The sequence below is a fragment of the Trichogramma pretiosum genome, unplaced genomic scaffold, assembly GCF_000599845.2.
Source record: "Trichogramma pretiosum strain Unisexual culture from Peru unplaced genomic scaffold, Tpre_2.0 scaffold75, whole genome shotgun sequence".
NCBI classification, from domain to species: domain Eukaryota; kingdom Metazoa; phylum Arthropoda; class Insecta; order Hymenoptera; family Trichogrammatidae; genus Trichogramma; species Trichogramma pretiosum.
The window spans coordinates 202,020-216,379 of NW_019641613.1; the positions used below are offsets into that span (position 1 = coordinate 202,020).

Here is a 14,360-nt window from a genome sequence, read left to right on the forward strand (position 1 = left end):
GAAAGACGTCGCTTAAAAGAGTATTTTCTTTCAATCGTAAAACTTAAAAAAGATACACGGAGTATGTTATTAAAAAACAAACTTTTGTATAAATTATTGCAAATTTAATTATGATTTTTAAATTTTCATCGTTCGGTATAATTCTGACTAAAATATTTGCCCAATCGTGAACTTTGCAGTATTGAAATCTTCGAATTAAGATAATTTATAGTATATTACTTGACAAGGGGCGAAAGTCGAACTTCCGTCCCTGCGAGGTTATGCACCCGAAGCGAAGCCGAGGGTGCAAGCTCGCAGAGACGGGCGTTTGACTTTTATCCCGAGTCGCGTATACGATTTTTCTTTATACGATTTTACTTTCGAGCGGGGATAAAGAAAAATCGTATACGCAACTCGGGACAAACAACAAATATCATCAATAATAATGTTTATTAGTACATAACTAAAATTATTAGTAAATAATTGTAAAAGATAGATAACTATCGCGTTAATAAAGTACAAACGATCCCGTAAAGTATAAGCATGAAAATATTAGTACCATATGTTTTCTTCTTGTGTCCCACCTATATATTTTTAATTAAATTGAGAGTATTACTCGATTTAAAGTTGTATTAAATATTTATTTTGTAAAATTTTGAAAATTTGAATTAAGTAATTTACTCAATCTGAGTAGACGAGTAGAAACTTGAGTGACCAAGAATAACATTTAAAATTGAAAGAATTTATTAAAATATATTATAAAAATGTAATGAAATGTGTACATCAAATTATGGTACTACGATAGTTAATCAATCTGGCATATGCACGTCATAAAATAAATCAATCCAATTCATCTATTGCATAGTCGAAACCAAACGATAATTAAAATGTAGGTTGCCGTAGTCATGGATATAACTTTCGCGCGATATTGACAGGAAGCAAAAGTGTTACTTTCGTCCCCGAATTTGAAGATGAAAGTACGTACTTTCGAGCATGGGATGAAGAAAAACTAATTATTACCTATAAAATTTCGAACTTGGGTAAATATGATTCGAGAAAAATTTTTTCTTCGTTCTTCATTATGGATAATTCGAAACACACTTTGCAAGTCAAATTATAAACACTCATATTATATACAATTCTTTGGAAAATTCTATCAATGCTGTACTGCGGATGAGAAAAAAACTTTAATACAGATTTTTTATCGATTAAGTTTATTGACATACTTTACAACTTAAGTTTATTAACATGACTTAAGTTTATTGACATATTTACAATAGACGCTGGACATGCCTAGTATCACTAGACATACTTACAATATTTACAAGAGCAGACGCGTTCCGGAACATTATTTCTTTCTTTTCTTTCCTTCTGTTCCTTCTCCATCCCATCTATTTTATTCTTATTCCAAAGAATGTACACGTTCGACCCTTCCGAAGTTTCTCCAGGTGATCCGCGATTACTCGCGCGACGTCGGAGTGTCCCGCGCGCATAGCCGTGCTGCAAGAAGCAAATGAAAAAAAAATTAGCCCTCGAACCAATCGTTGTGTCTCGCGGGGCATCGAGATGGAAAAAAAACAAATATTCACCTGAACGCGTTGAATCCACCGAAGGGCTCGTAGTTGACGCAGGCGTTCCTCTTGAGCAGCGCCTTGACGACGTTCACATGGCCGGCCTGAGCGGCGAGTATCAGGGCCGATTTGCCCTCCTTGTCGCACCTGTCGACGTCGGCCTTGCCGCGCGCCAACAGAGTCTCGCAGATCGTCGCGTAGCCCTTGAGCGCGGCTAGATGCAGCGGCGTCCTGCCGTCCTGATCGAGATGCTCCGGGTCGAGGCCCGTCGCAGCGCAGCGATCGAGAAACAGACGCACGAGGCCGAGGCTGCCGGTGCGCGCGGCGATGCTCAGGAGACTGCCGCCCGTCTCGTCCAGATAGTCGTGCTTGCAGCCGTGGCGCAGCAGAGTGGCGGCGCACTCGCAGCGACCGCGTACAGTGGCGAGGACCAGGGCGTTGCGACCCTGCCGGTCCTTGTGCTGGATATCGGCCCGGCAGCCGATCAGCATCAGGCACAGATCGTCGTAGTTGGCGTAGGCGGCGTTGAGCAGCGGCGTCATGCCGTCGCGGTCCTCGCGATTCGGGTCGGCTCCGCGCAGTAGCAGATACTGCACCACCTGCGAAGGATCGAAATTCGTTGGAATTATGCATTACTTGGAAATATTTACATCGAGGGGATCGACCTGTGTCAAAAGCTTAAGGGCTCAAAGGTAGCTTAAAATCGAAAAAATTTTTATTTCATTTTCGAATAGGATTTTTAAAATGAAAAAAAAATTGTGCTTCAGTGTTTGTGCAGGGTAACCCAAGGGTTGGATCGGCACGCCCGAGGTTGTGACCGTAACCATTGATGTTCTGAAGAAGTGTTCGCGACCCTGGTGCTGTAACTCAATCGGTACGCTCTGAATATTACGACAAGTGACCTGCACTTCGTAAAAACGTAAAACGTCAGAAAACGCAAAAGAAGAAAAAATTTAACACGCAAAGTATACGAAAATGGCTCACGGAAACAGCTGTATCTCACAGAATGATCAAAATTTTGAAGTTTCGAAAAAGGCAATGGAAAGGGGACAAAAAATCCTATTCGAAAATGAAATAAAAATTTTTTCGATTTTAAGATAAAAAGGAAATTTTTTTCGTATTAGTAAAATATGTTCATGTTCTATACCTGATTGACAAAAGATCTTCTACCCAAGCTCTGGAGAACCAATTGGATCACTTCTTTCATTTAACGAAATATTGTGCTATAAAATCAGTGGCCCTATGATCGTGAAAATAGTTTTTCATCAATATTCATCTATGGGGTGTGAAAATCTTCAGAAAAATACCCTCATTCACTTGAGCGGAGCAGAATTTAGAAAAATTATGTACGACTACGAAAATTTGACAATTTTTAAGAAAATCAATGTTTAATTAACACTAAATGCCGCATTTAAGCTCTTGAAAGAGAAGCAAACTTTTTTTTCGAATTCTGCTCAAGTGGATGAAGGTACCCCACAGATCAATATTGATGAAAAACTTTTTTCACGATCATAGGGCAAGTGACTTATAACACAATATTTAGTTACTTGAAAGAAGTGATCCAATTGGTTCTCCAGAGCTTGTCTAGAAGTTTTTTTTGTCAATCAGGTGTAGAATGACATATTGTGCTATCACAAAAAGAAAATTTCCATTTATATAGCTATTTTTGAATTTAATCTCTTAACTCGAGTACGTCCCCTTGAAATTAAAAATAAACAAATTTACATGAATTTAAAAGCATCAAAATTGAAAATTTCATCGTTAATAGAAATAAATCCAGTTATGGCACACTAAGTTTTTAGTGACATTGCATCTAAAAACTTTAAAAAAGAAAAAATCAATGCTTTAAAAGTTTAATTATGGTTTAGAAATCATGTCTGATAATGATATCAAAGCATAAGAGGTCTTTTGAAATAAGAAAGATAATAGTTTGAAAGTAAGTTTTCTCCCTTGATAAATTTGAATTTTTAGTAGAAAAGAGATTTTTGAAGTTTTGACATTCAAAAATGAGTGCAACAATAATGTTGCTTAGATTTTATAAGAGGGGAAAATCGATTTTGCGAATACATTTTTTTGTTGTATTTTTACGTAGAAGCCAATCGAATTTTTTAATTTAAAATCCACTCGCATTAAAACTAACAACACCATTCGAATCTACGAATAAACTCCTAACAATTTACAAATTGAAATGCTTATGAAACCATTGGGGATATTTTCTCATTGTCAAAAGACTCACTTTTCTATATTTTCACATTCAAAATACTTTAAATATGGGCAATTACATCGTTGAAAGTTATTTATGAGGCTAAAACTAATAACATCATTCTGTGCATTGAAAGACTAATTTTCCAATATTTTATTGTCACCCCGATTTTTTAACTGCAAAAATATAACTTCACAAGACGTCGATACCTGTAAAAATCACTTTTTTGAATTTTTGAGGAAAGGAAACTTTCAAACTATTATCTTTTTGTTTCTAGATTAACCAAGTTAAGATTACCACCCTAATTTTAATTAGCGCTTGAACTCGTGCAATTATTTTTATTTTGACTAGCTTTAATTTTGACTGAATTTTCATAATTTTTTGTCGTACAATTTACGCAAATATTATATCTGTACGAAAACATTAACTTTCAATAAAATCGTCCAAATTTGAGCAGAGAATCGAATCGTTTTCGTTCATCGTTTCACGTAAACAAACAAATCAGTACACCGATGGATTAATTTTCAACGAAGAATTAACACAAAATTACTTTCATTACTTTTAAATTTAAAATCTGATTTTACGTATTTGCGAGAGTATGAAAATACGCGACACGTTTTACCTTTTCGTATTCCGGGTCCTTCCAGCGATTGGCCGCGATCGCCAGGGCCGTCCTACCGGTGCAATCGGTGGCGTTTATGTCCGCGCCCTTGAGGTAGCAGCTGTGCACGAGGCTGAAATCGCCGATCTGCGCCGCGTATATGAGGGTGGTGCGTCCCTCGCTGTCTCTCTCGTGGACGTCCGCTTCCAGATTCATGAAGGTCAGTGTCATCAGCACCATGATGATGCGCGCGTTTTTGCTTTATTTTAATTCTCGATCGAAAGTGTTTGCGCGATCCTCGCGCACCGAACTCGCACCGAGGCCTGTAGAGAAAATTCGAACTGCTCTGCTCTCTTCGGGAGCGGAAAGAAAACTGACGAGAGATCGAATGTTGCCCGGTATTTATGTGAGGGGGGAAGAAAAATTAAAAGCGATGGTAGGAAGCTGTGGTCGTATATCATAGCGATTTTTATGACCGTACGACAAAAATTCCAGAAAATCCAAAAGTTACACGCGAGACATTTGACTCTCTCGTTCTCGCATCAAATATCATTTTTTCCTTGCGGAAAATCGAGCAAGTGAGCTATGAATTCCGATTAGTGGGGTGGAAAGAATACTAAATTAATTTCTTTGCAATGTTTTGTTTTGTTTTTCAATTTATTGAATCCTCTACTGTCTTTCGCATTTTTAATAACAGAACGAAATTTGTCACTAATGATTATGATACATTAATTGTGATGATGATCGCTACTCGTCTTAATGGTCTAAAAATAAAAATTAACTATCTTATAAATACTCATTTTTGTTTTTATAATTAAATCTAATATATGCATTCACTTTAATCTTTGAAATTCGTATCGATAAATCATACTTTGTTTGTCAACACAAGTAGTCCTATATGCTTTCTTTTTCATTATGTTTTTATTTTTGTCAAAAAATTAGCACTTATACACTCGGCGTGCCTCAGTCTTAACTTCGCATCATCAGCAACGGTATACACGATCGGTACATAATAATTTTTTTATCTTTACTTTTTTTGAAATATGTCAACATGAATCACACGCAATCTCTGAAATAAAAAGTGTCCAATCGAGATGCTCTGCCTTACGGTCAGTGAGCCTCTGTGAGATCAATGTGTTAAATAGGTTTTTTTTTCTTGTTCATCTAAACATTACACTTTTATACACACGTAATCATAATGTCGAAGATTATACATTCCAAATTTATGATCTACGTTTTCAACTTTATATATATATATATACTATCATCACGACGATGAATATCTTAAATTTTTAAAATTTTCTGTTCGACTTATTATCTACTAATTCACTTCAGATTCATAATCATGGTTCTTATATAATTATTACATAATTATTAAATTAATTTAAATCGTTTAATCGATCAAAAGATTTGGTATCTCGTTTTTCGAGGGGGATGATTATTGTTTTTTATTTGGTTAATTGTAAACGTCCAAAACCACACACGTGTGCGTGTGCGGGGGTATGAGTGCAACCTCCCTACGAACTTAAAATCACATTTTATTTATCATCTTTCATCACTTTTGCGTCGCTTCGCCTCCTGCGCTTGCCACTACTGTAATTATTATTATTATTACCGCTAACGCTACGATTACAACTACCACAGTGATAATTATTGTTACTGAGTTTACTCTTGCTAGTCGTTGCATTATGCATCTTTGGCGCTTGTTTGATTCTGCTCATAAACGGAAACGAGAAGAGTCGTCTGATGGACTTGCGTTTCTTGCTCAAGTAGCTACGCCAGTCGTGGGATGAGTTGTTGTTATTATTATTGTTGTTGTTGTTGTTGTTGTTGTTGTTGCTCGTGCCCTGGCCACCGTATATAGACGTCTCGTGCGTGCACTTGGCCAACAATAAATCCTGCCGAGAAAAAAATAAACAAAAAAATTAACGAACGTTACATAGAAAAATAGATCAGACGCAGTACCTGCTCCTATAAGGGTGTCTCCCTTCTGGGCTCGGCCCTCCATTGGAATCCGTTGACGCGCGTCGTCACGGGCTTGTTGCGATTGGTCGCGTTCTCGATGCCGTTGCGCACGCCGGCGACGAGGCGCATCGCCGGATTCGAGACCGAGACGAAGCCGTTCCTCTTGGGCTTGTTGTTGGCTCCGGACCCGGCGGAATTTCCGCCGGATGAGTTGTCCGCGGTGGACTTGCGCGCAGCCACCGAAGAGCTCTTGTTACCGAGTATGATGCGCATGTGGGTGTCGCGCGAGAAGTGCGACTCGGGCAATTTTCTCTCGGTGCAGGTTTCGTTGTTGCTCTGCTTGTTATTATCGCCGCTCGTCGTCGTGGTCGTCGTCGTCGTCAGGCCCAGCATCTCGTTGGTCAGCTCGAAGGGTTTGTTATTGGCCTCCTGATTCTTCTTGATGCAGATGGCGTCGTAGAGGGCGCCGGTCCTATCGTAGGCCGCCGCCGTGGCCAGTCTGTACCTCGTGCTGCGATCGCCCTGGAGCAGCGACACGCCCAGCTGCGTCTGTATGATGCTCGCCGCCGTCTGGGCCGAGGGTGGCGGCGACGACGACGACGAGCAGCCCCGCGTCGTCGTCGTCTTCTTGGACGTCGGCGAGTACAGGGGTATGAGGCCGTTGTCGGACGAGGACGGCGAGCGCGGCGGCGACGCGTAAATCGGGCTCTGAGGCTCGCTCTTGAGCGGCGACAGCAGCTTGCTCAGCGGCCGCGACGATTTCACGCCCCGCGAGCACTGCTGCAGCTGCTGCGTGAACGACATGCCGCTGCTGCTGGCCGCTGATGTCTGCTAGACGGAAGAAAAAAAGAAAGAAGTGTGATTAGAGAAAGGTGTCAATTTTAAGGTGTCGGTAAAGCCGTAAGAACAGATCGTATCGGTGGCTTTGTCATTGTAGACGGTCGAGAATTTTTTGGGAAATTCGATCAAGTGGTGTGGGCTCGTTGACACATGTGTTGACCTTTATTTGCTTTTTCACGCGGTTCTATTATTTAATACCGAGACTAGATTTTTACGCGTGAAATGAATCGGACAAGGCCGTAATTTAAGCGGTCGTTGACATATTGTTATGGTCATCTATGTAATGGGTGTCGTATTACTTTCGATATACAAACACTGTAGCTACTATAATCGAGCTTATCTCGAATGAAATATGCGTCGACGTAATATACTGTACAATTTTTTCACAATCCATCAAAATACTTTCGAAAAATTTAATTCGTAACATTACTATAGTTCCTAAAACAATGGACGCTCCGTTTTGCCATATGGCTGCATGATTTCGATATTGAAATTGAATACATTTCTATTATTCATGGTAAGCCGCCTTCCGTGCACACAACTCAGTAACTCGGCATTGGATAAGAGTCGACGTGTAAAATAGCAAATAGTGCACCCGCCAAGTCGTTTCAGGATTTTTCGACATTCTATATTCGATCGCGTAAATAAAAATAATGGCCCAGCTTACGCGACTCGATCCTTGATGAGCCGTCGCTTGAGCGGCGGCGGAGGCACTTGCTGCACCACCGATCATCTGTTGTTGTTGATGATGCTGCTGCTGCTGCTGCTGATTGATTTTGCTGCGATCGCTCTTGGTGCTGCCGGTGAGATTGCTGCTGGACTTGCTGTTGCTGGAGTTGTTGCCGAGCGAGACGCAGCTGCGTCGCTTCGTGGACTCGGGCGACTCGGCCGGGCTGTACTGCTGCTGCTGATGCTGATGTTGCTGCGATGACAGAGGATTCAGCACGGCCGAGGAGGGCTTCGTCTCGGTCGTCGAGTTGGACGTGACCGACGTTGCGCTACTGCTACCACCTGTGCAGCGATAAATAATTATAAAATCGGTATTTTATTTTTTCGCTCCTCTACTATTCGTTAGCCACAGTGATAGAAATGAAAATCTAATGCCGACAATTATCTTAATTCCCTGACGGAAATTTTTTTCATCAGGAAGTTTTGTAAAGTCTAAAAAAGCCTTAAAAATCTTACGAATGTTCGGATTTCGTACACCTGATTAATGATTTTGAAGAGTTGATAAGAGTTTTTAAAAATTCATAAGACTTTGTGTGGAGACTCGATTCTTGCCGCAAGATCAAGATAACTCTTGGCATTAGATTTGTTATTTCTCTATCGGTGTACGCGCGCACGTACCCGGTCTCGAGGATCTGCGCTGATGATTGGCCAGCGCCGCATGCTCCTCCAGCAGCCTCACCACGGTGTCGTGGCCGCTCTTCGCCGCGACCTTGATGGCGTTGCGGCCGCAGTGATCCGAGTGGCTGGGGTCGGCGCCGTGTCGCAGCAGCGCCTGCACGCAGCTCTCGTGGCCCTCCTGCGCGGCGATGCCCAGCGCCGTGGCGCCCTGATTGCAGGTGTGATCGACCGTAGCGCCGTGCTCCAGTAGCAGCCTCACCACGGCGGCGTGGCCCTGCCAGGCGGCCGAGTGCAGCGGCGTGCGATTCTCCGTGTCGCGGGCGTCGACGCAGGCCGCGCCCTCCTGCAGCAGCAGCGAGACCATCTCCACGTGGCCCTGCCACGAGCTCACGTGCAGCGCCGTTCTTCCCTGTGAATGAGATAACGACGATGAAGAAATGTAAACGATTACCATGCGCAAAACGAGTAAGAGAGGGAAAAATTTTAGATTTCGATATCATCGTGAAATATTCGAAAAAATTTTGAGGATGTTGTTTGATCCATTCTATGACATCTTTGTTCGATAAACTTTTCTCATATGGTAACAGTTTTTTTCATGTCAACGCAAATCAAAAACTACCTATGAAGTTTAAAATAAAACATTATAGAACAAAAATTTCTTAGAATGTTCTTAGAATCGATCATAAGATTTATACAGCTAATTTTTAGGACAATCATTTTTCCTTTTCTCTTTTGACTCTTAAAAGGAGCTTCGAATTTTTTTACCATCTTTTTACCTTCACCACTTCATTTACGTATAGGTAGTATTACATGTTTATAGAGTTTATACGGAAATCGGAAGTTAAAATGAGATGAAAGCTCAACTCACCTCGGAATCTCGGCTCTCCACGTCGGGCCTCGCGTGCTCCAGCAGAAATCTCGCCATCGCCAGTCGATTCTCCAGCGCCAGGATGTACAGTATGCTGCGCCCGTCTGCGTCCTTGGCGTCGATGTCGGCCCGGTGCTGCAGCAGCACCTTCACCGTGTCGTAGTGGCCCTCGAGGGCGGCGAGCCTCAGTGCCGTCTTGCCGTCGTGCGCGCGCTGATCGATCGGCGCCTCGTACTCCTTGATCAGCAGCTCGACGAGCTGCGTGTGGCCCTCCTGCGAGGCGAGCATGAGGGCGCCCTTGCCGTCGTTGTCCGCCTCGTCGAGCTTGGCGCCGCTCTCCACCAGGGCCTCGCACACGTCCTGGTGGCCCTCGAACGCGGCGTAATGTAGCGGCGTCCAGCCCGAGTTGTCGCGGTGCTGCTCGTCCAGGCCCCGGTCGAGCAGCTGCTCGACGACGTCGCAGCCACCCTGGGCGGCGGCGACGCTCAGCACGGTGCGGCCCTCGTTGTCGATGCTGTCGACGTAGCAGCCCCAGAACAGAAGCAGCGCCACGACGGCGCCGTGGCCCATGCTGGCGGCGGCCCAGAGCGGGGTGCGCCCGGTGCCGTCGCAGTGATCGACGTCGGCGCCGAACTCGAGGAGGAGCTCGCAGACGTCGCGATGGCCCTCGAACGCGGCGACCAGTAGCGGCGTCATGCCATCCTTGTCCTGATGATTCACGTCGGCGCCGCGCTCGAGCAGCAGACTAACCACCTGATTCAGTAAAAAGTAATTAGCATACGTAAATCTTTTTCGTTTGTAAAAAGTCCGCTGAGTCCGATAAAATTAATTATGCATAATTGATATTCAAAGATATCTTACAAGATGGTATACAGAGATATCTTAAATTTTAGTATGCAAAGATACTTTACTTATTGACGTTCGGGGATGTCTTGTGTTATTAATATTCAGAGATTTTATGATAACATCAACATACAAGAATGCCGATTTATTTAGTATACAAAGATATTTAGTTAGTGGATTACAATAACTACTTTGTATACCGATTTTATTATGATGACTTTTACAATTAATATAAGTACGAAAACTTGCGCATGAAATAATTATAAAATCTAAATCGAATAAAATTTAAAATTATAACGTAAAATTAACTCTCTTTTTATAAAGTTGTAAAATAATTAACAATTATAAATTCATCATTAAAATATTACTAAAAATATATTTACTTAAATACTTATACGTCTAGGTATAAGGATATCCAATAATAAATGATAGATAATGAACTACTAATAAGAATGTAAAAATGTACATATCATAAGTAATGTATAGTAACGTTCAATATAGAAGAGAGTTTTCGTTTGTTTTTTTTTACTTATGATAATTAATTATCATTGAATAAATTGACTAAAACCATTGGACATTTTTTTATCCCTCGCAAACATATATCTCACCTTGGTGTATCCGTGATTCGAGGGCACGCAGAGGGCCGCCACGCTCAGTGCCGTGCGCCCGTCGCTGTCTGCGTGATCGATCTCGGCGCCGAAGTCCAGCAGGTGCTCGACGATCTCGCTGTGGCCCATGTAGGCCGCGGCGATCAGGGCGGTGCGGCCCTCGTCGTCCGTGCGATTGACGTCGGCGCCGCCCTGCAGCAGGGCGCGCACGATCTCCTCGTGGCCGCCCCAGGCGGCGGCGCGCAGCGCCGTCCTCTGGTCCCAGTCGGCGCAGTCGACCATGGCGCCGTGGCCCAGCAGCAGCTCGACGACGCGCGTGTGACCGCCCCAGGCGGCCGCCCGCAGCGCCGTCCAGCCGTCGCAGTCGGCGTGATCGACGTTGGCGCCGGCCCCGAGCAGCACCTTCACCACGTCCGCGTAGCCGTGGCGAGCGGCGAGGTTCAGGGCCGTCTGGCCGTGGCGATCTGTCGCCTCGAGCTTGGCCTGATAATGAAGTTGATAGTTGATTAATTAATTGTTCTCTAACGAACTTTTCAGTGTAGTTAATAGGGCAGTGTGAATAAAGAAAATTGTTCTATTGTAAACGTTTTGGCTAAGGGCTTACAGTCTTAATTATGAAAAAAACCGCTGCCAATGTATTGGCAAGTAGCTTCCTCATACTTTTTTTTAACTTAAAAATAATTTGAAAATATTAATATCATCTTTCTAATTACGAAAGCGAAACGAAAGCGCCTCTCAGCTTTATCGGGTTTCTCAAACAAACAATGCAAAAAAAAAAAAATTTTTTTCTTAAATAGAAAACGTTACGTTTATCGATAAATGAATTTTTCTGGCTTCGTCCCTATGTCATAACGAAAAAAATGAGCCCTCCCCCGTCACGATACGTGCTACCGTTATCAAGGAATCACTCTACACAGCCATACAGCCGCATACACCCACATACATTCCAAAATGTGTCAAAAATTCGATCTAGTATATAGAAATATCATTAAATATACCCTACGATTACTCTATAAAAAAGCCGAAATGGAGCCCATCACAAAGCTTCCTCTATGAGGAAGCAAAATTCTTTTGCTATAAATGAGATTACTACATGAAAAAGTTTAGAAAAATATTTCAATGACAGAATCAACCTACTTGCTCCGGTCAGACTAACATACTTGCTCCTATACTTTTTTCGAACAAGAAGAATTCACATAATTTTGAATTACTTTATTAGTTATAATAGTGAGCTTATACCGGGTAAAATGACTAATTAGGACAATTTTTGACTTTTCTCACTTATCGAAATTTTGCGCAAGATTAAAAAAATTGTCTGAAAATACATTTTGGTAGAAAAAATGTTACCTTTTGAATGAGTACTTGTACGAGATAAAATTATGGCTAATAATATCTCTCAAGAAATGATTAAAGAAGAAAAATTTGAACTAACTAATTAGAAACTGAGCTTAGAAATCAGTTACATTTTTTGAGCACTAAACTATTTAGACGTGTTTCGAAATATATGAGGAACCTTTTGACATTGTTGAAAATTGAATTAAAACGTTTGAATACTTTTCAAGATTATTACACGGGGCTCAGAACTAAATTGACAATTTTACCGGCTATTCCAGTTATGCGCCGGTATAGGGTTATAAATCATATTATATTAATGATTTAACGTTTACTGAGCGGAGATATAAATTTTTATTGCTTGAGATTGTAATTTTTATTTTCATTTACTTAAATAATATCTCACGGTGGCCTATAACTGACTATTTCACCCTATTACTTTGTATAACATTAGTGTGCTTGTAGTACAATCATAAAAATGTATACTAATATTCCAACGAGTTATTTCACTTCTACTTGCAAATATTCAAATCGACAGAATTATGTATATGGTACAACGTCTAGATGTAGGTATATATACCTGTGGGCAGGCTGCGATAGCCAAAGCCAGAAGCGTCGCGTTCCCGTCCGAGGCCAGATTGTGCAAGATCGTGCGGCCGCACGAGTCCGTGGCGTTGATGTCGCCGTTCTCGCCCAAGAACTCGGCCAGCGGGCCCAACGGCGACTCGTCCGTCGGGCTCGAGTTTCGGGAGATCTGCAAGCAATTTCGTTCACGAGTTAGCGCCCAATAATTATAAAAACAACGAGTTTTAGAACTACTACTCACGTGACTAGAAGGTGCCAAGTGATCGTACTCGTCGTCGTCGTCCTGCTCGGGATGGTCGAGCTCGTCCGGGGACTTTTCCGCGGGCTTGGCGCCCGCGTCCACCAGCAGCTTCATGAGCTTGGCGTCGTGCTTGGGCCAGGCCACGCAGTCGCTGCTGTCCAGGTAGCAGGTCTCGAACGGCGCGCCGCTGTCGATCAGCCACAGCAGCTGAAGCGTATAATTGTCCAACGTCGTCGCCGTCGTTGGCTTCAAACTCGTCGTCGTCGTCGCGATCGCTGCCGCCGGCTCATCGGTCGCCGCCGCCGCCGCCGTCGTGGTGGCGCAGCTGCTCGTCGTCACCGAGCTCGCCGTCACCAGGGACTTGATCCTCAGCTGGTGCTGCTGGTGCTGCTGCTGACGGTCGCGGGGCTGACGCGCGAAGCCCGCCTGCGCGTGCTGGGCCAGGGCGCAGCACTCGGCCGGGTCGAGGCCGGGGCCGCGCTGTGCGTAGTGCACCGCCAGCCGGGCGTGACCCTCGCTCGCCGAGCACAGGTACTTCTGGGTGCAGTGCTTGACGTCCACCAGCCACTCGGCGAAGCTGTGATGGAAGAACATGAGGGCGCCGTCGCGCGACACCGAGATCACGCGGCGCAACAGGTGCAGCAGCTGCTTGAACTCGTCGGGTCCGAGGGTCGTCGTCGGCTGACCGGGGCAGCAGCGCACCGCCTCGTACAGCACCCGATGCGTCACGGGCAGCTTGGCCGCGAGCACGACGTTGAGCAGCGGCTGGACGCGCAGGAACTGCTTGCGACTGAAGAGCCGCTGGCACAGCCAGAGATACAGGCCGTTGAGCGTGCCCGGTATCTCGCGCACCTCGCGCAGCACGATGAAGCTCTCCGCCACGCCGTCCAGCACCTTCTCCAGGTACAGGAAGCAGCCGTTGCTCTTGATGTGCAGATGATTGAGCATCTCGGCGGTGTCGCGCGATATGTGCTGCCTCAAGGCGTCCTCCTGGTCGAGCCTCGCCAGGATGTACTGCTGCACGTCGCGTATCACCTGGGGCTTGCGCAGATCGTCCAGGGCGATCTTCTTGAAGCCCGTGAAGAGCCGCGAGACCTGCTTGCTCTGGCGCCGGGCGCTGCAGACGAGCAGCAGCCACTGCGGGAACAGATGGTGATGACTGGCCAGCAGCTCGGCTATGGTCTTGGACGCCTCCTCGAGAGGTGCTTGTTGCTGCTGCTGCTGTTGCGACTGCTGATCTCGGTCCTCTTCGGTCTCGGATTCGCGTTTCGAGCCGTTGATGCTGTTGTTATTGTTGTTGTTGTTGTTGAGGGCGGACAGAGCCAAGACGCTGGCGGCTGACTGTTTTCGACAGAAAAAAGAAATTATGAAATATTG

General features: G+C 44.2%; 2 protein-coding genes across 3 annotated transcripts in view; both read right to left on the reverse strand.

The window, feature by feature from the left end:
* Positions 1-1,176: 1,176 nt before the first annotated feature.
* On the reverse strand, positions 1,177-4,736 carry LOC106653654 (ankyrin repeat domain-containing protein 50-like). The gene is made up of 3 exons (XM_014373181.2): positions 4,376-4,736; positions 1,569-2,149; positions 1,177-1,479 (listed from the first exon to the last, which is right to left on the reverse strand). The coding sequence occupies exons 1-3, from the start codon at positions 4,592-4,594 to the stop codon at positions 1,371-1,373; spliced, it is 909 nt and encodes a 302-aa protein (XP_014228667.1). The 5' UTR covers positions 4,595-4,736; the 3' UTR covers positions 1,177-1,370.
* Positions 4,737-4,777: 41 nt separating this feature from the next.
* LOC106653653 (ankyrin repeat domain-containing protein 50-like) overlaps positions 4,778-14,360 on the reverse strand; it is a 41,074-nt gene continuing 31,491 nt past the window's right edge. Inside the window, exons 4-11 of one of the 2 annotated variants that reach the window (XM_014373180.2) lie at positions 12,984-14,324; positions 12,738-12,911; positions 10,826-11,308; positions 9,375-10,127; positions 8,507-8,915; positions 7,827-8,170; positions 6,320-7,147; positions 4,778-6,252 (exon numbers count right to left, since the gene is read on the reverse strand). In XM_014373180.2, coding sequence (XP_014228666.1) covers positions 6,326-7,147; positions 7,827-8,170; positions 8,507-8,915; positions 9,375-10,127; positions 10,826-11,308; positions 12,738-12,911; positions 12,984-14,324 — 4,326 coding nt within the window. In that variant the 3' untranslated portion in view covers positions 4,778-6,252; positions 6,320-6,325. Of the gene's footprint in view, positions 6,253-6,319; positions 7,151-7,826; positions 8,171-8,506; positions 8,916-9,374; positions 10,128-10,825; positions 11,309-12,737; positions 12,912-12,983; positions 14,325-14,360 lie in introns of both variants that reach the window. The other variant, XM_014373179.2, reaches the window with a different exon arrangement.

Bases quoted from the DNA above. Each gene is read 5' to 3' on its own strand.
- LOC106653654 (XM_014373181.2), bottom strand. From the start codon at position 4,594: ATGGTGCTGATGACACTGACCTTCATGAATCTGGAAGCGGACGTCCAC. The intron at 2,150-4,375 runs GTAAAACGTGTC...GATCCTTCGCAG, and splicing joins AGGACCCGGAATACGAAAAG to GTGGTGCAGTATCTGCTACT. The intron at 1,480-1,568 runs GTGAATATTTGT...TGCTTCTTGCAG, and splicing joins GGTGGATTCAACGCGTTCAG to CACGGCTATGCGCGCGGGAC.